Source organism: Calonectris borealis, chromosome 1, assembly GCF_964195595.1.
Source record: "Calonectris borealis chromosome 1, bCalBor7.hap1.2, whole genome shotgun sequence".
In the NCBI taxonomy this organism is placed as follows: domain Eukaryota; kingdom Metazoa; phylum Chordata; class Aves; order Procellariiformes; family Procellariidae; genus Calonectris; species Calonectris borealis.
In genome coordinates, this window is record NC_134312.1 from 68,441,141 (window position 1) to 68,464,420 (window position 23,280).

The 23,280-nt window shown below is 41.6% G+C and overlaps 2 protein-coding genes across 17 annotated transcripts in view; one reads left to right on the forward strand and one right to left on the reverse strand.

Moving 5' to 3' along the window:
* WNK1 (WNK lysine deficient protein kinase 1) overlaps window positions 1-3,151 on the forward strand; it is a 109,015-nt gene extending 105,864 nt beyond the window's left edge. For all 11 annotated transcript variants that reach the window (XM_075159154.1, XM_075159188.1, XM_075159164.1 and 8 more), the window contains one exon: window positions 275-3,151. In XM_075159154.1, the coding sequence (XP_075015255.1) occupies window positions 275-589 (315 nt within the window). In that variant the 3' untranslated portion in view covers window positions 590-3,151. The remainder of the gene's footprint in view (window positions 1-274) is intronic.
* Window positions 3,044-23,189, reverse strand: RAD52 (RAD52 DNA repair protein). 6 transcript variants are annotated; one of them, XM_075159289.1, is made up of 13 exons: window positions 23,030-23,155; window positions 15,854-15,942; window positions 15,182-15,278; window positions 14,280-14,381; window positions 13,575-13,668; window positions 11,812-11,879; window positions 11,429-11,547; window positions 11,265-11,340; window positions 8,041-8,237; window positions 7,698-7,840; window positions 6,976-7,053; window positions 6,204-6,446; window positions 3,044-5,935 (listed from the first exon to the last, which is right to left on the reverse strand). In XM_075159289.1, exons 5-13 carry the CDS (start codon window positions 13,621-13,623, stop codon window positions 5,877-5,879), a joined length of 1,032 nt encoding a protein of 343 aa, XP_075015390.1. In that variant the 5' UTR covers window positions 13,624-13,668; window positions 14,280-14,381; window positions 15,182-15,278; window positions 15,854-15,942; window positions 23,030-23,155; the 3' UTR covers window positions 3,044-5,876. The 6 variants fall into 6 exon arrangements, with proteins under 6 accessions (XP_075015390.1, XP_075015364.1, XP_075015349.1 ...); XM_075159263.1 differs by lacking the exon at window positions 15,182-15,278 and having other exon boundaries at window positions 7,698-7,834; window positions 23,030-23,189; XM_075159248.1 differs by lacking the exon at window positions 15,182-15,278 and having other exon boundaries at window positions 23,030-23,189.
* Between the last annotated feature and the right edge of the window lie 91 nt (window positions 23,190-23,280).

Below are 23,280 nucleotides of genomic sequence, written 5' to 3' on the forward strand. Positions count from 1 at the left end.
GGTAAGAAACTGTCAGTGTCGTTGCTGTCTCATTAGGGTGTCAAACACAGCTAGAGTACAGTTGCCGTGTAGCTTGGACAACTGCGCTAGAAAACCGCATCTTTTGTGTGCAGGATTGTATCACCTGCTATGGAAGGGAAGGGGATAACTAGGGAGGAGGGCCATGGCGTGTTCTTGTAATCATCCACTGGGAATGGCTTGTGGACCAAGGGGCGAGCCTGTGATTTTTAAGCACAGTCGTGTAACTTTTCTTGGGGTTTGGGTTTTCTTTCAGGGCCCTGGAATGGCAAGAAAATTCTCGGCACCGGGTCAGCTCTGTATCTCTATGACATCTTCCCTGGGTGCTACGCCCATCTCTGCAGCATCAGCTACCTCTTTAGGTCCCTTCACAAAGGCTATGTGCCCTCCGCAGCAGTACGGTTACCCCCCAGCGTCCTTTGCCGCTCCGTGGAGTGGGACGGGTGGTCCAGCGCAGCCACCGCTCGGCCAGTTCCAGCCCGTAGGTGCCGCATCTTTGCAAAGCTTCAACATCAGCAATTTGCAAAAATCGATCAGCAACCCTCCAGGCTCCAACCTGCGGACCACTTAGCCACGCTCGGAGACCATGCTGGCTAGACCTCGGGACAGGACGTGGGGAGGGAGACGGGGCCCTGTATCAACTACTAGTGCTGCAATGAACTGGTAGCTTGCCAGACTGGGAATGAATTTCTCTTTTCCAACCATTGCTGTCCACTCTCTGTAAAGGGAGTTTCCCCACACGCTTTCAAGGGGGAGGAGGATGATCAGCATCCTTGTGATGGGACAGTGCTTTTGACCGAGGGGTTCTGCTCTTGTTTGGAACAAGAGCTGTGAAGTCACGGGGTCAGTTGACGCAGTCTTGCTGTAGAATTTCTCTCTGGTTTGAGGCTGAATCCGCACGTGTTGAGGTGGGAGAGCTGAATCCTAGCATGAGGCTTTAGCACGCTTCTCATCTCTCCCTGAAGAACCAAGACCAGGAGAAAAGCTGTCCAAATCCCCCTCCTCTCCCTCTCCCCAGTCAATCGAAATGATGGGGCACACGAATGGACTTGCAGTGCAGCCCGTGCTTGATAGGTCATTACTGCTTTAAGTAAGATATTAACAGCTTTGACTGCAGCATTAGAGCAATTTAAATTGTTTAAAAATTTTTAAAAGTTCCCTGCGGACATGTACTTACCATCAGTTTTGATGTGGAAACACTGTGATATATAAATGTTGTTGGACAACAGTAGTTTAAAAATGAGTGGAATATAGAGGGTTAAAAAAGTTAAAAAAATGGGAAAAAAAGCTAGCTATATCCTTATACTTATTGGAGACACTTTAACTTTTTCCTTTGTATTTTCATTGTATTAGATAAATAAATGTGAATGTAAAATTGTATAAATTAATGTACTTGAATACTTGTCTGTTCTCCCAGTATGCTTGCTGGATATTTTAGTGCCTTGGACTTCTATTGCTTCTGCAGTTAGCGGCGTCTTCCCAGCAGAGCCCCAGGCAGACGGAGGGCAAGTTCAGAGCAGGATGGATTATTTGTACCTGGTGACTGGGACAGTCGAGGTTATTTAGTGATACCGTTACTGTTTAGAGTAGGTGTGTGGAGGGGGAAGTCACTGAGGCAGCGCGTCGGGACAACGTTCTGCGTGTTGGGGAAGCTTGTCCAGGCGGGCGGATCCGAAGTTGCTGGTGTGACAGGGGCCAGGTGGGGGCGGGACGGAGGGTGGTGGGCGAAGCTAAAACGAGACTAACCAGTGTTGTCTACGGAGGCAGGAGGTCTGGATCAGAAACGGAGAGAGGATGGGGAGAACATGTATCTTTGGGAAAGGCCCAACTTACGATGCAGTTTGACTCCACCTGCGAAGTGGTGAAGATGTTTGGTCAGGATGTGACTTGAGGGAGAGGTGCCATTGCTCGTTGGCGTGGGCTTGTCTGCTGGGATTGCTTTTCTTACCTTTTTTTTGGTAAAATCCATTTAAGCCAGGAATAGACTGTCCTGGCGCAACGTCCATTGCCGGCAATGGATGTACTTGAAACAGCCGGCATCAAGCAGTTTCCTCTGTCTTATCTGGAGGATTTACGATTTTGTTCACTCTCTAACAAATTTCAAGCTGGTACCAGGACTGTAGCTATCTGTCACCTCTTAGTAACTGTACTGTACCTTCTGCTTTGGTCATTCTCCCTTCTCATATTTAAAAAAATACTGGTTTCCTCTTCAAAGTAAAAATAATGCCAGCCAGTATTTATGTAGTGCTGCAAAAAGCTGTGAAGGATGAGAGGACTGCTTCCTGCTGCTGGGGAGTAGCTCACCGGTATCCTGGAAGCTGGTGCATCACAGAGATGCTACTTGCCTGAATATTTTTCTGGGAGCGCTGTTCCCCCGTGGAGCCTTAACAGGAAGTTTTTCTGTCTGCGGGTGTTCTCACTCTTTGATTTTTACAAAGAAACGCGCAAGATCCGTTCCTTCCCTGTCACTTTTTCACAGCAGTTTTGGCAGCAAGGGCAGGTGCTGGTGGGAGACGAACGGCTGAGGGTGAAAGCTAGTGGCGAGGTGGCTGGGCTCCGAGTCCCTTAGGTCTGGGGGTTTGCTCTTCGTAACCGAAGTGCAGACTAGAGCTGCAGAAGGAGAGGGGAGGCTCATGGTGTGCGTGTGGTGGAAGGGGGGGAAGCAGGGGTCCCTGCGGCCTCTGCTCTTCCGTCCAAACAGATGCAGAGAAGTTTCCTGAACGCGCCCCGTGCGAGGGGAGAGGCCTGCGCTGGAAACGGGGGTGGTGACAAACCTGGGGCAGTAATGAAAGAAGGGGAGTATTCGTGACGGGGGAACCAATCGGCTGGATGCAGCACGTGGTTATTTAATTTTGATATAATAAGTTTGAGGTCGTTTTTTCACTTAATGTTATGCAAGAACTGGTTTTATTTACCATTGATTCCCCCCCGCCCCCTCCTGTGGATGAATAACTGAAGTCTAGAGGAATAAACTAATGCTACTGAACTGTTAAATTATTTTGTTTAATATTACACTTTGAGTATCTTTTTCCACATAAAATCTGTTTCTGAATTACAAGCGTTTTCTTTACATTATTTAACAATGTACACTGTAAAAAATAAAAATAAAAAGAATAAAATGAATTGAAACTTTGGGCTTCCCTGGCCGTAGTTAGTTGTATGTTTTGCACTAAACCCAGGCACTGCGCTTCTTGTATGATTGCGCTTTGTGCTGCAATTTGTTACCTTTGTAGAATATTTAATGAAGTCATTCAAATAAACCAAACCTGCTTTTGTTGAGCTGTGGGTTTTCGTGTTGAACAGCAGGTTCTGACCTCTCCGTCCTCTTCCTGGAGTGATTTAAGTGTTACCCAATTTATCAGTTTACCACAGGAAAGTACAAGAAACCCATTTTAATGAGACCCTTAACTTCTCAAAAGCAGGGATCAGTAATGAGCCTTTGGCCCTTTAATAGAATACTCTGAAACAAGGTCCTAGAAAGAATAATTTGTAGAATGGATCTCCTTTATGAGAGGAGGGGCCTAAGGGAAAGGGAGGGAGAAGCTGTGAAGGGTAACGTATGAGCAGTACCGTTGCTTCTATGGCTGAGACTGTCAAGAAGTTACCAAGTAGCAGAAAAACGCGCTCAGCTGTGACAGTCAAGAACTTGGTGGCTCTCCCTGTCTGGGGCACAGGTGGAGCTTCACCAGCAGTGGTGCTGTCCTCCCTTTTGGCAGGCAAGCTGGAGCAGGGTGTGCTGCGAGGGCTGGGGAAGCCCTTTCTGGGCATGGAAGAGCCCTACTCTTTTTCGGTTGGACCGGTTGCCCTCCTCTCTGGGGTGGAAGGGAGCGGGGATGTGCACCTGCGGTGCTGGGGAGAAGAAACTTTTTAGTGTAGCTCTATAATAGGAATTCCAGCCCCAGATTTGCAGATGTGCTGGTAGAGTAGCAGAGTGGAACTACTCTGCAGGGTCATTCTCAAACAACTGTAGACTTGCAGGAATTACTTGGTATTTCTAAACACTAATCGCTGCTGCATTTCTTTCCATTTTAAGAACAGCTTCTGTTATGAGTCATGCTGCTCAAGGCCTTAAAGGGAAAGAAGAAAAATCCTCTAAGTGTACGTTTTACTGCCCTTTTAGAAGGGACCAATCCTGAGAGGCTTACTGCGGTGATTTCCCTTAGAGGAGGCATGGCTACATTTGCACTGTTTCTGTAGAGTCAAGAAAGCTGATGCAGTTGTGTTCATGTGAGACTTGTAATTTTGTCGTTGTAGAAGTTTGGAGCAGCTTAGAATACAGTAATTCTGAATGTCCGCACAGTCCTTTCCCAACAGGTATCTGATTTCATCAGTGAGCGCACGACTCAAACACGTGGTATGTATTTCTTCCCTGAGCTGTTCTGAACGCAGCACTGAATTGGAGGGAAACTAGTACGGTGAAATGTGAAACTATTTTCTAGATGTGATCTATTACAGTTAATTATAATTTGTCCTATCTGTCCATACTGAAGTAAATCCTTGTTCTTTGTCCTGTTGAGGAGGTAAGTGGATACTAGAGGATCTTTTAAGGAAAAAGGACCGATTAAGTGGTGAAGGTAAAGTAAGAGGAACAGGAATGCTGAACACTTCAAATGTATTTACGTTTAGACTGCTGTAAGAGACTTGCCCAGATAGAGCAGTGATGGCAAAGCAGAGGAACAAGGTCCTGTTTCAAGTCTGACATGGATTTTGGGGTTGGACTATGATCAAAGAGTTTGTGTAAATTTTCCTGGCCCAGCTCTAACTTCCAGTCCTACGGTATTGTCCTCCTTGTCTCCAGCACTGCACTTCTGAAAAATACGACTGTATCCAGTCTGAAATACTGCATAAAAATTCTTTCTTTAACCTTCTTACTGGAAGGAACAGCTGTTGCTTTGCTCTGAAGTTTAAAACCCACTTGAAGTTTTCTGTTGTCCATTTAAAGCAAGTGCAAGGCTGTGCAGACACGGTGGTAGCCTCTTTAGCTTCCTACTTGTAAGTAGTCAGAATGTGTTAACTTCTTTGAGCTTGTTAGACAGGAAATGAGTTGTAATGGTTTGAAGGGTATAGAGGCACGAACACCTACAAGCGTGGTTTGTTTTTCAGATTTCATGTTTATTTTTATATTGAAAAGGCTTGAAAGCTTATTTAAAAACAAAAGTGCAGCTCCCATTCATTTTACAAAGGGTCCAAGCAAACACTGTCTGAGATGCTCCATGCAAACTCCCTGGCAGCAGTCCCAGCGTGCTCCTGCCCCCATGCTGCCCTGTTGCGCAGGCACAGCTGAATGCGCTGCTGCTGCGGCACCGGCAATCCGATACGGCTGAGGAAGGAGCTGAGGAGAGGCAACGGGTTCTGACCCTGTCTGTGCAGCCGCAGGGCGGACGGAGGGGGTGCATGTCACACTGCCACAGCTTCACACCCTTGGCCTCACCAAATGGGCGACCGCAGCTTGTGGGCTTTGTCATCTGACCATAACCCCCCCTTCTCCCCGTTTTACTGAAAATCTCTTTGTGCTGAAATGCAAGAGGGAGAAAGAAGCTATGAATTGCATCTCATTTTAAAGATTAATTCTGTTACTATTTCAGGCAAATGACATGTAATGTCAGCTTGTAATACAGCTGCAAGTGTAGTGCTGCAGAAGCACAAATGATTGCTTGTTTATAGAAAAAGGAATCTGAAACATGTAATAACCTAAAAGTACATTAAGTTCTTGCTGGCTGTATTAAACTCTTCTGTGTTGCTTCACCATAATATACAGGAAAATCCATTAATGCATTAGACTTCCTCATACAATTTGAACAGCCAACTGTAGTCTTCTGATGTAATCCAGTACGGAGGTAATGATACCACCAGGTGTCTTACGTAGGTTCTAGCCTCCTTTTCTTCAAGCTTTGACTTCTCCTGTGGGGGCTGCATTCTGCCAAACAGGGAGATAGTGAGAAAGTTTCTTAAAGCTTTTTTCTGCTTCTAAAAGTGCTCCTCAATTCTTTTTCTAGCTCTTCCTTGACAGGACAGTTGGATAGAAAAAACAGGTAGTTCTCCTAGCCTGCTATCACAGCATCTGCAGCCAGGTCCAAGAAAAGAAGGATGTTTCTCCCGCTCCAATTTACTAATCTAACAGCACTGCTTTCAAAGCCAAGAGCCATTGTTAAGACAGAACTCGGTCATTGTTTGGTAGCACGTACCTGGGGTATGCTGGCTGGCACAGCTGCTGTTGCTCACGATTGTAGCAGATGGCTGCAATTGTGCAAGTCTAGCAGAAGCTTTGTGGTAATTCGTTCTGTGAGGTGTCCTGTTACGAGTAGTCATCTGATGACGTCCAGGGGGTGTTTCAGGTGTCTGGTGTCCAGCGGATGGGTCTGGCATTTTGTGACCCATTATCTTAAGATCGATGGTCTCCAAGGAAATGTCCCAAAGTTCAGGATCATCTAGAATGAATGGAAAGGTGATCAAACCAAAGACAACAGTATTGTACTACACGAATGACAGTAACTCCAGGACCAGCCCAGACTTCTCCTACAAGTGGTGGCCGCTACAAAAGTGGAACTGTAAAACATCTTTTATGTCGGTGCACAGCAGGGAAACGGTGCTACCCCTTGTGCTCCGGACTTAAGCGATGTCCAGGCACTGTGGTGTAAGTGTGACCCAAATAGCCACAGTCATGTTAAGACATGCCCTCACCCCCACAGATGTTCTGTTTCTGTGCAACAGCACTTGAGGAAAGGGGTTTACCAAATATGTGTAAGAACTCTCTACGGAAAAGCATGGTGTGCAACCCCTCATAGTGATGGACATTTCCCTGCCACTCAAGCAAAGTTTGTATTGCTAAGATCAGGTTCATACTCGCACTTCTATTATTCCAACCTCTTCAGACCTTTTACCTTTACACTGTACTCTGAAGAGTCGATTTAAATGCTAATGATTTAACACACTATTACTCATCACTTTTTGGCTGACCTGCAAAGAACTCCTCTTCTATTGCTAGTTTCTGTTGTACTGCTGCTGGAGTGCTGTGCTTTACAGGAGGATCGGATGCTGTTGGATGGAGGTAACAGAAGAAGAAATTAATGTTAGAAATACAGAAGAACCCTTTTGCTCCTTCGTAACAGAGCATGAGTCTGAAATGATAAGCAGCAGCAGCTGCCATCAGATACGCTCTTTTTTCCTAGAGCTGGTTGTGTTTTGGTAGCAGTATGTGGAATGGTAAGATTCTGTACCTGATGATGGCTGGTAAGAGCAGCTGCACTACTTTAAACTGTTTTTTAGCCTGTTGACCCCATCCCCAAGTTCCTGCTTACCACTCAGCTGTCCAGACTTCCCCATGAATAAAGAGCAACATATTAGTAGCTAATGCAATACCTATTTGCCTGCAACCACCTCAGTGAAGTGCTGCAGTCTCAGCTCGGCTGCAGCATGTTAATGGTACTAGCAACATCCTGCCAGAAGCTTTAGGGTGGTTGGAAAGGTGCAGTTTTGTGATGCAGTTTTAGAGCTGACATTCCTGCCACTTTAAGAACAGGATGGGAAAAAGTATGATAATCCTCCTTCCTCTGGTCTCAAAGGTGTGTTGATAGCACAGTACAAAAGCAAATGAAACTGGTTGGGCTCCTGTATTGAGGGTATCACATGCCTGCCAGTAGCTATTGTTAAAACTGTCAATTTTTAATGCCAAGTCTTACCCTGTTTGCTGCTAGGAGTAACTACTGGAATCTGATGCTTTTTCTCCATCTGTTCCCAGAACTGTTGCTGTAGTTGCTTTTGTCGCAATTTCCGCTGGTAAGTGGCATCACACTCTACAGCTAAGGAGTCTGTATTTCTGCCCCTCCCCCAAGTAAGCACAAAGTTAAACAGGATTTCAGCAATCACCTTTTACAAAGAAAAAATGCATGAAGAAATAATAGCAAGGAAAATCCACTAAACTAGCATTTTATGGCATCTTCCAAATTGAGCTGTCTGTGTGTTTTAAAAGGTACAGTAACTTCTAATATAGCTTACATAATCAATTTGTAATAGCAGTCTCACCTGGTACTATTTGGCTGTTTCTGATCTGCCATCACTACGGCAGCCTCTGTCTGACCAGGCTTACAAGTAGATGCCATCTCACAATGTTGTCTCCCTCCTGCGTTCTGCCTTTCCAAACAGCTATTGTATCTTGCTTTCTCTATTTCAGGCTCATAGTCCTCTCTCTTAGCTTTGATCAAATCTAACTCAGAGGGTATCTAGCAAAGGGAAAAAAGAAAACGTATTCAGAAACCTCCTTCATCAACTTAATGAAATATGCACAGGGTTTTTCTATACAGTACTGCTGAAAAATCTAGTTTGTTTGGTCTAAGTGGAATACTAAGTTAGAAAATTGAAATGCATTTTCAGTACAAAGTCATTCAGCTAGTTAATAATTGAATTAATGCGACTGTTAGTGTAATAGTTCGGTACTTCAGGGCAGATAGCCCATGTCTCCCCATACTGTGCTCTCTGCAAATGATAACAGTTGCAGATGATCAATACAGAATTCTACAGCTTCTCAGACAGTTTCACAAGCCTGTTGCTGAGTGTGTTAGTTTTGCCAGTTCCATTTTCACGCTTGTATTAAAGGGCACGGCAGACCTTTACTCAGCTCTGCAATTGTGAGGTCACTGAGGTCACCATTCTCTTTTTATTAAAGATGGGATGCTTTGGCTCTGTGATTTTACAAATTTGTGGCAATGCCACTAATAGACAATGACCTTGGCAAAGCAGAGATCTGTACTACCTCTACTTGGCAAGGTGTCACTTTGGATCTGCTCCTACAGGCTAAGTTAGCTAGATAGAACCGCCTCACAGCTCTAGGCTGACTAGCGGAGTTTGGGAAATCCTAGCATGATGAAGGCAACTTTACTATGAAACTCCATGGATCAGCAGCTGTAAAAGGCTCACTTTTTCCTCAGTGAGGAAGGTCAGTTACCGCCTAGAAGCCTACTGCCCCCAACTGGTACACGTCAGGAGCTGACAAGACTAATGTTGGTTCCTGCGGTGCAACCTCAGTAACAGCCAGGACAACTTTAATACTACGAAGGCTGCTGTGTTACATCACAGCACACTTCTTATAAATTGTGATAGCTCTGAAAGAACAGGGTTAAAAGATGGTTAGCACTGATGTAGATGTACATCACTATTTCTTGTCTCTCTCTTGACCAAAGACCTCCACAAGAGGCATTTCTCCATGGTGTCGGCTACCTCAGAAGGTTCACTGTTTTGACCTAGTGCTTCACAGAGTAAAAATAACTGCAACTCTTCCCTTGCAAACTGAAACCTAAGGAGGTAAGGAGTCTGAAAAGCAAAGTAACGTGGCTTCTTACTGTTCATAAGGGTAAGAACCATATTATGGTAAGGAAAGTAAGAGTTCAAGTACACATCAGTTGTACATGCTAATTCTTCATACATTCAAGAGCCCTAGTTTGCCAGTAGTATCATATCAGGTATTTAAAACAAATAAATTGGAGTGTAGATCTTTCTAATGTTATTCCCCATTCTCCAGCAGCCAAGTCCAGTACATCTTGCTCTTGTAATTCAGTTGCAAAATTCAGGTACTGACACATTTTTGAAGTCAAGCAGATTTGCAGGGCCATTTGTACACTCATCATGTAGCAAAACAAAATAGCGCTGCCTGTTTTCCTGTTCTGTGGTAAAACTTTGAAGGGACTGGCACAGCTAAAAAGTTGTTGTGGGTCCACTCTGAACACTTTGGTTCACCCTTTGTATCATAGATGTATCTAGCATTTTGCAGTGTTCTTTTGGGAAGGATCCAATTTGGTTAACTGAATGTTGAAAACACCTTTAGAAATTACCTTTGCTTGAGACCTCAGTACAAAAACATTGTTACAGAATAACTACTTGTTAACTATTCTAACAAGAACAATGAACACTGAGGGGTGAAATACAGGTGCACTGTAAATTTTGTTACAAGGACCATGCTGAGTTATTTTCTATCTAGCTGTGCTGTGCATTAGGGCTTGGTAGAGTTTGAATACTGGTTAGTAGAAGGACAAAGTAACTATCAATGCATATATTGACATTGCTACTGTAAGGATTTTGCTTAAAATTAAGTGAAAGTTCCAATTACAACAAGCAGCTTTGGTATGTGACCCACCTGGTATTGTTTCTACGATACCCTGGGCTATGCATATTAAAATCTTTATTTGAAGGCGGAAGTCTTTCTCATGGAAAAACTTCCCATTTTCTGCCAGAGCTCCTTGAATTCCAAAGAACACTCCTTTTTTCTGCTGCCCACTGGTTGACATATAGGCTGTCTGTTTGAGAGACTTCAGGATTAAATGAAATAGTCCTGATTTTGTAGGAATGCACAGAGGAGCTGTACCTGCTTTAGGGTAGGTTACACAGATAATAGACGTACTGTCTGGCTACTCTTCTGCCCTGCCTGCAGCCACTGGTTTTATGACCTATTACAGCGATTGGCAATTGTGTCACTGTATGTAGTTATCTCTCATCCTCTTTTTTTTTTTATTCCTGAAAAAGTCCAGTAATGAGAGGAAAATGTCAAGTAAGTTTGATTTTTAAAATTCATAATAGTAAATCAGATTGTGCTACCACTGACAATGAGAACAGAGAGATCTATTCTGGCTTTTGCCTTATACAGGGCACAGGTATACAGTAAAGAACATGCACACAGCCTCGACAGACTCTCTTCTCCCAAGGACTTCCACTTCACGTATGTGATGAATATATGAGTTGACACTGGTATCATTGCTGATACACATTTAAGGCAGAAGTGGCTAGATGAGAGCGATGAACTGAGTGGCTACAATTGACAAAGCTTAAACAGTCTTAAGAACTGCAGCGCATGGAGAAAATGGCACCTAGACCGAGCTAGTTTAAACAGTTTAGTGCTTTCTGTGATAACATTTAATCTGCTATGAACACAGATGTATGCATTACTGGCACTGAAAAAAGAGACCTGGACAACATGGCCGTAAATGTCACATGAGATCTTTAGTAGGGCACTGTTTCTTCACCACAGTAACCTTGCCTGCTGCAAATAGTCAAAATTTACAGTAGTTGTGGTAAAATGTCGGGGAAGAACTCTATAACAAACAGTTCGTGCAAACTAGCAGGCAAAGGCTATTGGTCTCATAGCTGGAAATATTCAGGGATGAGATGCATTGATATAATTATTTATAACATTTTTAATATGAAGGACCAGGAGCAGCGGACATCTAGCAGTCCCTGCTCTAACAGCCCATGTACTGCACCTGACGTGGAAGCTTATTCACGGCTCGTAGGTAGTCTTTGTCTAGGATGCAGTTCCCAAGAGCATTCCCAAAGCACCTGAGAGAGAAGAGAGCTCACTGTGACTGAAAATAACACTAATTCTCACTTAACTTCTGAAAATACGCACGTACTGATCTTCACTTACTTGAGTGCCCTCTTCAGTCCATCTGTTACTGCCTCCTTTCTTGCCTTTTCTAGGGACAAGGCCTTAGATTTTAGGCCTTCACTGACTCCATACCCCACATCTTCATGGTATGACCCATCCTGCAGTAAAATTTTAAAAATAGTAAGTATAAGGGAATTTCTGCACATACATACAACACTTCTCGTTAGATGCTGTGCTTTCCTAAGCCTGATTACTTGCTCTTAGCTGGTTGTTCTATAGCAAGGTCAATGTTTTGGACACCAGTAGGTTCTCTAGTGTAATACAGTACTCGAGAACCACAGTCTGACCTATGCATGAACTTTCATTTACAGCTTTAGGCAATTGCTCAACTATAGACAGAGCAAACAAAAAAATCCACTTACCTTAAGCTGAACTTTCACAAATGCACAGACCCCCACATAGAACCTGCCATTGTTGAGGTCAACGAAGTCTGGGGGAGGGAAAAGTAACATCCTAAATAATACAAAAGACTTCTGATCCACATTTAGATCTTATTTTGTCCGTTGAAGACATTCATAAACCTATACCATACTTGCTGAATATGCCCAAGATACTGTATTATCTTCTATAAAATGGAGCATGACTTACAAAATATTAACTGTAGTTTGAGAATGCTGACTTGCATATATGGTCTGGGCATGTTATGTGATACTTTCTGGTTATTAGTGGCTAGACCTGCCAAACACAAACTTCTATTTCCCAGTATACCCTGCTACTACATGTATAAACTTAAACATATGAAAAAAGGAAGAGTTGTAAATGTTACTTCTCATTCAGCTACATATCCTAAATGTTCAAAGCATAACAATTTTTTCAGTGGAAGGAAAGATTTGAAGTATCAATTTATAAAAAACAGTAATGGAAAATAAACTGTTGTCTATAAAAGTAATTCCTTTCCTATTATACACTAGAAGCCTCCAGTTTGCGAAATTTTGCACAAGGTTTTATCCAGGACAGACTGCCTGAAGAACTTAACATGTTGCAATACAACTCTCCATTCAGAAGCTCTAATCTACCTTATTTTACACCAAAAGCAATGCTATATAATATACATAGGGCACTCTAGTTAGCAGTCTTGCAAGTCTGATAGTAACATGACATAGGTCTGAAATGAAATGCTTTGAAGTTCAAGTAACTCTGGGGTCCAAAAGTTCTTCTGTACTCATCATCTGGTCTATTTGTTTAATTGTTTTGTAAACCTGCCCGAGGTGCAAGCCCTTTTTCTACGCAGGAATTTAAAACCAAACATAACAGAATCCTCTGTCTCTGAATTGCTAAAGAATGACTCGTTACGGCATTATTTGAAAAAGATAGAAGTTTGAAGGATGTCAGTGCTTTTTGGACTGAAAAGGGGGGAAAAAGAAGTGGTATAGAATAGATGGAAACCAAGGAAGTAACTTGTTTTATGTCTAGAATCCACTGGCCTGAGGTAAGAAAAGATTTCTGAAGGCAGGGGGGAAGGAAGGAGGTACATTTATGCAGCTTTGTTGAGCTACTTCAACAATCAGTCTTCAGCCTAAGCATAGCAGATCTACAAACAGGGACAGTACTCCTCTGGTAGGTACTACTACAGCTATCGAGATGGAAGAAGGGTAAGCTTTAAGATCACCTGAATACCATTTTCTAGAAGAAGAATTTTTCCAAAAATCTCAGAACCAGGTACTGGCTAGAAGAAGAATCTGCAGAAAAAGATGGGTCCCTAAAGATTAGGGGAATATTAACTGAGAAGATAACTTGTTAGAATATAAAAAAATACAGGTGAGTATGAAAGTTGGCTCAGGGCTGCTGGGTGTTAAATAGCTTAATTGTAATTACTTTTGACTGTAGTCACTGAGTGTTCCCCTAGAGATCAGAAAACTTGATTAGAATAGCTCAAGAATAATAATAAGCACACTTAGAATAATGACTATGACATATTCCAGTGCAAGACCTAAAAAGAAAACAGAAGTGCCATTATTCGATTTCTCTCATTCTTACCAACTGCTAAGACACCTGGAAATTCCACATGCCTCTCCCCAGGTTCCTTGAAGTGATCAAGTTCTTGGATAGATACCCCGGTCCTTATCCGTCAGGGCCTCACAGTGAAACAAGAGGAAAAACTTCTTTATCCTCAAGAGATACTTACCAATGTTCTGCTGAGTGACTGAATGAGCCCAGCCATTGAAGCCAAACATCTCGTTGGCCAGACTGATTACCTTGTGGCCCTCAATGTAACAGACCTGAAAAGAAAAGCATATATACATAAATATACACATATATTTAAAAATACATATGCATGTGCACACATGCTTTATTTTAAAGAGGGATTACACACATCATCTTACACTGAGGAAACCCAGCTAAGTTCAAGGTTCAGATGATGTGAATAAAAGGATGATGGCGCAGCTTTAGGTTCACCCTCTTCCAGCAACTGTGATAGGGGGTTAATATGGCAACAAATGTGACTTAATCAAGGAAATATGACTTAATCAAGGGAAGGCAGAGCTCGAGGACATTAAAGAGGGTAAAATGCAGCCAATGTTATATAATGCTTCATATATTCCAGTTCTGGGAAAAAATAAGAAAAACATCTCAATGTTCCACAAGTAGATAAATATTCGCTTGTCAAGGATGAAGAACTGAAAAGCTAAGTCTTTTCTTAAAGTGTAAAAGGAACCTGTGGCTCAATAAAAGCCAGAATTTATGCTATGCTGACTTTGCTTTCATATCTGCACATTAAACTACTTGTGGAAAAATAACTTTAAAAAAATAAGGATTATTGTAACTTTTTTTACCTTAGTTTTCCTGGAAAAAACTGTGAGTTGAAACATCTATGCATGTTTGTTCATACCTTTTGTCCTCCTCCAGCTTGCCGACTGCTGATATATTCTGGACCCAGTCTCTGACGAAGAGCATGCTGGATAGCTTGATATTCACCTGCTGTGTATCGATACTTGACAAAAACAAGGTAAGACAAATCTTCTCACTCTCCCTATTTTAGCTCCCCCCCTTCTCCTAATATCACATCTTTATCCCATTTTTCCATGTACAGTCCTTCCAAGAGGTGTATGATCCATTTTTAGAATCAGGATGTAACAGACAAGGAAAGACCTCAGGGGGGTTGTATGCATTACATTTGCGCATTATATTGGTTTTTTTCTCTTACTCCTGAAGTACGTGTATACAAGCATTAATTATTTAGCTGTAGCAATTCTGTTTCATTTCTCATAACCATCACTTACATTAGAAGAACTGAGATGAGCCAGACCTATTAGTATCCTATTGAAATCTTAATGCAGTCATAATCTTAGTCACGGTTGCCAGGAACACACATATAAGCTTGTATTTTACCTCTCAAAAATAAAATGTAGTATCTCTGTGACCAACAAGAAAAGTGTATTTAAAAACTCCAACAAAACCAAAGTTTAAACTTATTCTACTACCATGTGCTGTCAGGGCAGGTAGGATAGCAGCTCAGGCAAGCAATCAAAATAGGAGTTTCTTGAGGAGTGTTCAGCAAATTCCCCTCATGCAGGGAAAGTCCTTTGGATAACTCCAGCATCACTGGTATCATTGGATAACACCAGCATCACTGGAAGTCTAAAGTGTTGTAACTTTTGCTCCTTGTCTTAGTAGAAATACAATTTACAATCTGTAAAGGTTAGAGAAGCCTAAATGCATATTTAAGGATTCAAGCACTAAAAAGCTTGCGTTGCTATGCTCTGATGTGGGACAGAACAGAGACTTTACCACCTGAATCACAGAAGTACTGTGTATGCATGTATTGGCTACCCTATCATTCAGCAGAATACAGAATTCGATAGAGTGTGCGCCATGTAAGTTCCAACACCTGTGAAACATCTCTAATTTGTATTTGGTTCTATTTAAACTTGAAGGAATAACTTTGTCTTTTTCTGACACTAAAATGCAAGTCTGTAACTAAAAGGCGTAAGGAAAAAGGGAAAGTGCACATGCCTATGCCATATTCAGGAACTATGTATAAATGCTTATCATGGAGAAGAGAATTCACCACCAAAAGGTCTGTTCAGTCCAGATACGGTTTTCTTTTTCCCAAATTATTTTAATTTTTTTTAAATTATTTTTTAATAGCTGAAAGTAGTTGACTTTTCTGAACTAGTACTGAGAATGTGTGTAAGCATGATCCAGGCAATCTGGGAATAAGAGAGAATAAAACAATCTCCATTTTTAAGGAACAAAATTAAAAACCTTTTGTGAAGAATCTAGAGGCATGCCAAGGCTATCATGGAGGAAAATGTAATGTACAATTAGGTATAACATAGCTAGGGTAATGGATGTGACTCCAGCCTTACTGTATCCAACTTTAAAATGAGTAAATATGCAGAGCAGATTTCCAGAAGCGCAAGCATAAAACTTCTATTTCCCTCTCAGGCAAAAGGAACTGACCTGTCCGAAGCAAGCAACTGAATTGCTAGTGCTGGAACTATTGCTGCTGATGTGGCTTTCGCTGTCTTTCCCTTGACTTTCAGGCATCCCTAAAGATAAGAGAAAATACAAACACTGAAGATAACAGAACTAACAGTCTGTATGAAGATAAGCCAAAAAGCTGTTAAGTCCACTTCCCAGTGACTATAACAATATTCTGTATTAGATGTGTTGGACGTTACAGTAATATTATACTTCTCACTCCATGGAACTGCTGCAGCCCCAACTGGAAATTTGTTTCCTGATGTTCTTTCAGAACCGTCAAAACTTTTCTTCTTAAATACATTATACTATGTAGACAGAAATGGCTAGTTTTATCCTAGAAGCAGAGGCACTGTTCTGGTCTTCCATCCATAAAACCAACAAGGGTGAGTTAAATCAGTGAAACAATTATTTTATTTAAAGAACAAATAAATTATCCTTGCTAGTAAAAAAAAAAAAAAAGGTTCAACAGCATCTGGATCCTGCATAAGATCGGAGACTAGAATAAAAAATTAATAATGTCTTGAGTCCTTATTCTAAATATTAAACTGGTAGCAAACGATATCTTTTTTTTTTTCCCTTTCAGATAAATGTGAATGCATTGTACCATTCTAGGTAAGGAAAAACAAAATAATTCCCTCTTTCAGATTCTTTAGCACTGTCTTCCCAGATCACTTTCAATATCCATTAATACTTAGGCTCTGATAAAGAGCAGAGGCAACTTTCTGAAATTTTGGCTATAACCTGACTTGTCAGTCTTTATTTTAGATTATTGTTTTGACTGTAATCATACTGTCTTGTGTTATGATGGTACCATATAAACTATGCAGAGTTGAAAAATACACAGAACCGGTAAGAATTTTAAGAAGTTGTACCGATAATTCAGTAGATGGCACCCTTCTCCAAGCCACTATCCAACAACTACCCAGTATTGCATTACCACTCCACCCTGCTGCTGGAGAAGTGGTCTTGCTGAGAGCTTATACAACAGGCGTTCAAAGGAGCTGAGCAGCACTTCTATATGAGCCCATAGAGGCAATCTTTTACTGTATTCGCACAAATGCTGAGTACGACTGGTAGTCTATCACTAAGACTTTTGTATGCAATACAAATATAATACATACATACAAGAGAGCTGGAGATGTCAAAACAGTTTGAGAAAGTCTAAAATCCTCCGTAGTGTTATTTGACAATCAGTCAGAACCTGGCTAGTATTACGTTTTTCTACTGTACTCTAGGTTCAGCACTTTTTAAAACAAGTTATTTTTCTAGTCTCTAAACAAGGAAGCCAAAGGTTACTGAGAACTTGGCAAACGATTTTCAGAAAAAGTATACTGGTTGTTTCGTTGGCAAGTATGAGCATCAGTAATTATCCTAGGTGTAGCTAAAATTCTCCTTAATTTTGGCTTGCTATAATTATTCATCTCCGGTCCAAAAGTTGTATAATTGTCCAGTGTTTATATATTTGAATGTGTTTCAATCAAAAGTTTGCTGCAATTTGTGGTAAATACATTTGGTCTTGGAAGAGAACATACAGAAATTAGTATTACCAGGAGATACAGTTGTGATTTAAGCAAGGCTATTGCCCTTGTTAAGCAAAGAGTCCATTGCATCCCGAGGGAGACAATTAGAGAGAAAAAATAGTATATGTGATGAGTGGCAGAGGGAATCAAAGTTTGAACAATACTACATTTTTTTCCCCACTCTAAGCAGCCTAAATCAGATCTTAATTATTATAAAGCCCCTGGGAAAAAAAAATGCACAAAATGTGTGTATTTGCCTACATAGCCCTATTACCAATTTCCCACAAATCTTTATGCACAGTAGGTGGGTGGCATTTTGAAGCAAAATTGCTTTAACTGAAACCAGTATTAAGTCCGTTAAGTTTTTATATGGTGTGCACCATTGTCAGTCTAAATTCTCTAAAGAGGACCTTTAATGAAGCTCTGAATAAGATGTGGGAATTGATTCCAAATGAGAACGAAGAAGTAGAGCGTTCTGCTGAAAACAGCTTCACATCATACAGTTTTAATCCAACAGATCAGATGCCGCTAGAGAACACTAGCAATATACTTATTTGCAATAAACAGTTTAAAAACATGTCAGTGGTTTGTATTCAAATTATGTATTACTCTACAGCTTGTGTGAAGGAGACAGATGATGCCAGTTTAGTTTCAGAATTTGCCTGTAGGAACAGTTTGCTTCAGCAGAGAGCCTGGTTTAAACCAAATATTCTATTAGAGCAATGTGGTGGTTTTTTCCAATCTGTTTAAGTGCAGCACAGCAAAGCCCTGTGTCTCAAAGCAATTGTCAGAGCATTTTAAAGTGACAGAACTTCAATTTCAAAATTATTAGAGTAAGAGTTCGGAAGAGAGAAAAGTTAATTCTGCAAATGGAGTTATAAATCTGCCTCAGCACCAGAGCCAGGAGCTAGGGAAGGCAAAGCGCTTCCATTCTTCAGTACAATATTGTTTCCTCACCCCCCACTCCCTCCCCACAATGTTTTAACTCGCATGAAACATTAATACTGAAGTAGATAATAAGCTATTGACTAGAGTACAAAAGAGCCTCAAACACCCTCCAGAGCCAGGACAGTGCGAGGAGACTGCCTGACTCATAAACTAGTGTTAAAAAAGCTGTAATTTCAAACCATCTAAATACTAAAAATTAAAGTTCAAATATACTTGCTCTGCATGCAGGATGATAAAAGCAGTTTAGCACCAGCTTAAAGACACCTAGGAATTCTAATTTATTACCTCTGGGACTGTGACCATTATTTCTTATTTGCAGGGAATTATTTTCAATTTAGCTGGTAATGTTCTCAGAAAGTTTTCTTATCACTGAGAAAAAACACACACAAGACTACAGGTGTTGCACTGTGCTCCAAACCATTACCTTGATAGACTAGAACAGGCAAAGAATCTTAACAGCTTTGACTACTACCATATTTTGATCTTGTTTCTAAAAAAAAGAAAAGTCAATAATACAAAAGCTTAAAATTTGAACAAATTAAGTCCACAATCGGAAAAATTACTGTTTTGGGAAACTAGATATGAAACACTAATTTTCAACAACACTCTAGAAGTAGGTATTTATTTGTAGGGTGGTAGCGAACTGAGCAGCTGCTGAGAAAAATCTGGGTGTGTACACAAATTCCCACAGAGGAAATAAACCAATTTTCTATAACAGATAATCCTGAATTTAATCTGTTCAAGTACAACTACTACTGTAGGTTATGGCAGCTATACGCTCAACTTCCATGATCATATGCACATAACTTCTAATTTTCTAAATGAACACATCCTCACAGACCTGTCTGTCAACCCTACTGTCCATTACTCCAAAAAGAGATTTTGGTCCTAAATCACCTATTCTCCTGCCAGTTCCCCTCTGTCTTGACAAACTAGGTTTTTGAACCATGCACTGTGCCTTAATTCTGTGCTAGGAGTATCAGTTCCCAGTTCTCTTCACGTGTAAGGTAGAAGCAGTTCTGCATCACTTTGAAATAGTTTGCATACCATGAATTGTGTAAGTACCACAACTTGGGAAACCCTCGGCTAGAACATGGCTGTTTCAAGAAATTAATTGTAGCATCACACAATCTATAAGATATGACTTTAACATACTGCGCACTTTAGTGTGGTTATTCAACCTCGTCCTTCTCTATATGGTAAGTTTCCTTCACTGTGAAGCTTTAGTTTGCTGAGCAAAAATCTTTAACGTTCTTTCAATAAATGCATTTCTACTGAGCCCACTAGGAGCAAACAGCTATTCATGTAACAATGAGTGATTTAGCAAGCACTAAAGATAATACCACATCTTTAACCTAAGGTTCATATTGCTCTAACACAAAAAATACAAAAAACTTCAAAAGTTGTATATTTCTGTGGAGTATTCTCTCCTCTGGGAACTCCAAACTATAAGTTGATTAACCTATTATGAAAAGGTTGCTTTATCCAACACTGAGCTGAAATGTACGTCTTTAAACTGTGCTATACCACAGTTCAAAAAGAGTGGAAGACAGATTACGAAATTACTGTGGGGAAAATTGCATGCAATATAACTCTTCAGTTTTGACTTCTGATCATATCTCTAGGCAAACAACCTTGATGACTTGAGAAAAGTGAGGTAATGTTCTGTTAACTTCAACAGAAGAAAAAGATATTCAGTGTTTTATAGGTTAAAAATGAAATGCAGACGGAGGTCATGAGCCTGGATGTCTATTGTAGACTAAAGGTGGCCCCTGATCCCTGCCAATACCATAACCTTATTGGTATTGATTCAGGCCACATTCTGTAGTAAAACCACCCCAGGAAGAGAATAAAAAGGTATAATGTAAGAAGTTCGAGCTATCTGCAGTAGTTTAAATATATTTGCTCTCAAGGCATATAAATACCACTATCGCAATTTCTCCTCAGTTACAGCACATTTCAGATTTGACATACCTTCAAACAGTCCCGCTTATTTCAGTGGAATCTATATATGTGGCTCCAAAAGCAAAATTTAACTCTTAGATTTATCAGGCAGTACTATGTTTACTTTTGGTATGTCTAGGATGATGATACCCTCCCTACAGAAAACACTAATTTTGGTTACACTTTTTAGTGATTAACATTTTAATGAACACAGTGTAAAGCTCTTTCTTCCTTATCTTTATACAAGCTTGGCAGAATAATATAGTGCATTTGTGGGGGAGTGTTTCTATTTAGAATGTTTGAATACATCCAATATCTGAAATGAAGCCTATCTGGTCAGTTCCTGCATTTTTGGAACACAGGATGAGAAACCCATCTCCTTACTCATTATGCTGAGTTTTCTGTCATAACAGCCTTTATACGCTTCTCATGAATTCATCGAACATCATTATATCTATTGAAAGGTGTTTGAGGATCCTACTTCCCCAGCAATTACAAATCTAATTCCAGTCCAAATGGGTTAGTTTAACACATGTGTTGCTGTGTTTTAGATTGCGCATTTTTCAAATTTTGCTGGTTACTCCTCCAAACATGTTCCTTAATAGCAGTGTTATATGTAAATTACTTCTCTTCTGCACAATTTTGTTCACTGTTTTAAAATTCAGCACCCATTGTCACTTCTGCCTTACAAAGTTTCACTAGTTAAAAATGCATCAATAGCACCTTATGAAAGATATCTTTCCAAACAATTCTAAATTTGAAATACATTTGCTTTCTAAGAATATAAATCCTATTAATTTCTCGCATTACTTCCTTTCTTTGCATTAATCCATAATTCTGTATAGAAAATGTTTCATTAAAGGGATTAACTGGTACTGCTTCAGAAATAATCTTTCAATGATGTTACAAAAAAAAAACCCCTGTAACAACAATGAGCTAGGTTTGTAGTAAGAGATGCTCTGTTTTAGCACCAAGGGGTAGAACTGAAGGAAAAGAGAAACAACTTGTTTGGCATACAGGCTCTTTTCCAGGTGTGAAACTAACACCTCACAGTTAGAAAAACAAAAAGTGAACAATCCACTCTTGAACAAGTGGCTTCACATTTATAAAGACAGAGTAAAGAAAAGAGCTTGTTCTGGAGACCAGACCTGGCAGAAATATTACTCAAATATTGTAAATTATTTATGTGGGTACTTCTTTCTAAAAGCCCGTCAGACTGATTTATAATCACATAATTTATGTATAAGCCACTTTAGTCATTGCAAGGAAAAGAGAGCAGGCTTTTTAACTCAAGAGTAATGATTTGGGGCTTAAAGGGAAAAACAGCCTGTCCGGTTGTAACTGTAGAAAGCCGGTAGTTTTGCCAAATGCTAGACAAGAAATTAATCCAGGCTGGAATCTAAAACATCCGAACTCTGTAAGAGCTGTGGGAGATCTGTCAAATTGCAGATCATGAAAAACATTGTGATTACAGGCACAGATGACACTTCTGGCACCAAGACCATATTAAGCTGACACACTAATTAAGTTACCACTAAAATCTAAAGCTCTCAAGCCTTCTGTTTTTCTGTTTTGCTCCAGGCTGACACTGTTTATTTTTAAACGGAAAATAATTTACATTTGAAATTGACAGAATACTTTAGGCATGGGCAAGCCTATATCTATTTTCATCCTTCTGCTTTCTTAGACAGCAATGTAAACTATCCCTTTTTTTGGGATACTTTAGGCTTGACAGAAGGGCTTGTATATTATAGCATGCACTTACCTGCACTGTATTATTCTTCAGAAATTAACTTAAAATGGATTCTTTTCTTCTACAGTTGCAAGGAAGTTCTGGTCATTGGGACCTCAATGTATGTCACCTATCATAATTGTGAGACGTCTGAATTACTGTATTTATTGCAACAAGATATTAATTTAAATAGTGATAATTTATATGTCAATAACTGTGTCATTCTTTGTGTAGTCTTACAGATCTATCCAATTTACTATAACCTCTCACTTTGGTGTCCCCTGGGAATAATGGCTAAGGAAGTCAATGTTGGTTTTGGCTCCTTACACCTTGAAATCACAAAAAATCGAACTAGAAGGTCATTTGCTCCATTTGCCTGGATGAAGGCAGGGCTCAGTTACAGCAGGCTGGAAGTCTTCTAAGGAAGGAGCATTTATCAGGGAAACCAAAGTTTGCCCAAGGTAAGCGTGCCTAGGCAGCAGCGGGCTGAGTGTACCAGCTTTGGCATTGCCCACAGGCCCAGAGAGAGGTTTTTTACCGAGGAGAGTCGCGCTGCCTCCCGTAGCCCCAGCCACCCCACGCTTATAGAATCATAAAGGTTGGAAAAGACCTCTAAGATCATCGAGTCCCCGCTCGTTCCGGCGGGGCTCCAAACACCGCCTCCAGCTTCGCCGCCGGGAGGCTGGGGAGGGCCCCCCTGGAGAGCGGGGGCGGCAGGAGAACTGCCGCCTTACCGCCGTGGAAGCGGGGCACCCGAGAAGAGGCGGGCAGCGGCCCGGCCCGCGGGGCTGGCGCGACGAGTTCCTCCCCCTCAGCCGGCGCCGCTAACGGTTTCCCCCGGCGCGTGGGTCCCTGAGGAAACATCCACCCCGCAGGCGACCGCTAACGGTCCGCGGGAGGGGCCGGCTCCGCTCCCTGCTGCGGCCCCGCCGCCACCAGGAGAGGGGAAAAGAGGGGAGCACTTCCCGCCCAGCCGGCCCTGCGGCGGTGGGCCGCCGGCCGCAGTACCTGGGCCGAAGGGGCCGCCTCCGGCCTCCGTCCTCCAGCGGCAGTTCGCAGTTCCCGCCCGGGCAGGAGGAGGCGGAGAAAGGCGGGAGGGACGCCCCAAGCAGACGCTACGGCCCGGGAGAGGAGTCAAACTTCCTACGTCCGCGCTAAGCGGTGACGCAGCGCCGGGGCTGCCGAAGGCCACGCCCACGCTCGCGGAGGGGAGGAGAGGAGGAGGGGGGGCGGGGCGGGGCGGTGCCCGGAGCAGCCCG

Excerpts from the sequence above, each read along its gene's own strand:
- RAD52 (XM_075159248.1), bottom strand. The coding sequence starts at position 15,940 with ATGCCTGAAAGTCAAGGGAAAGACAGCGAAAGCCACATCAGCAGCAAT. Across the intron at positions 13,669-14,279 it reads AAGCTGGAGGAGGACAAAAG|GTCTGTTACATTGAGGGCCA; the intron begins GTATGAACAAAC and ends TTTTCTTTTCAG. Across the intron at positions 7,054-7,697 it reads TACTCCTAGCAGCAAACAGG|CATCCGATCCTCCTGTAAAG; the intron begins GTAAGACTTGGC and ends TCCATCCAACAG.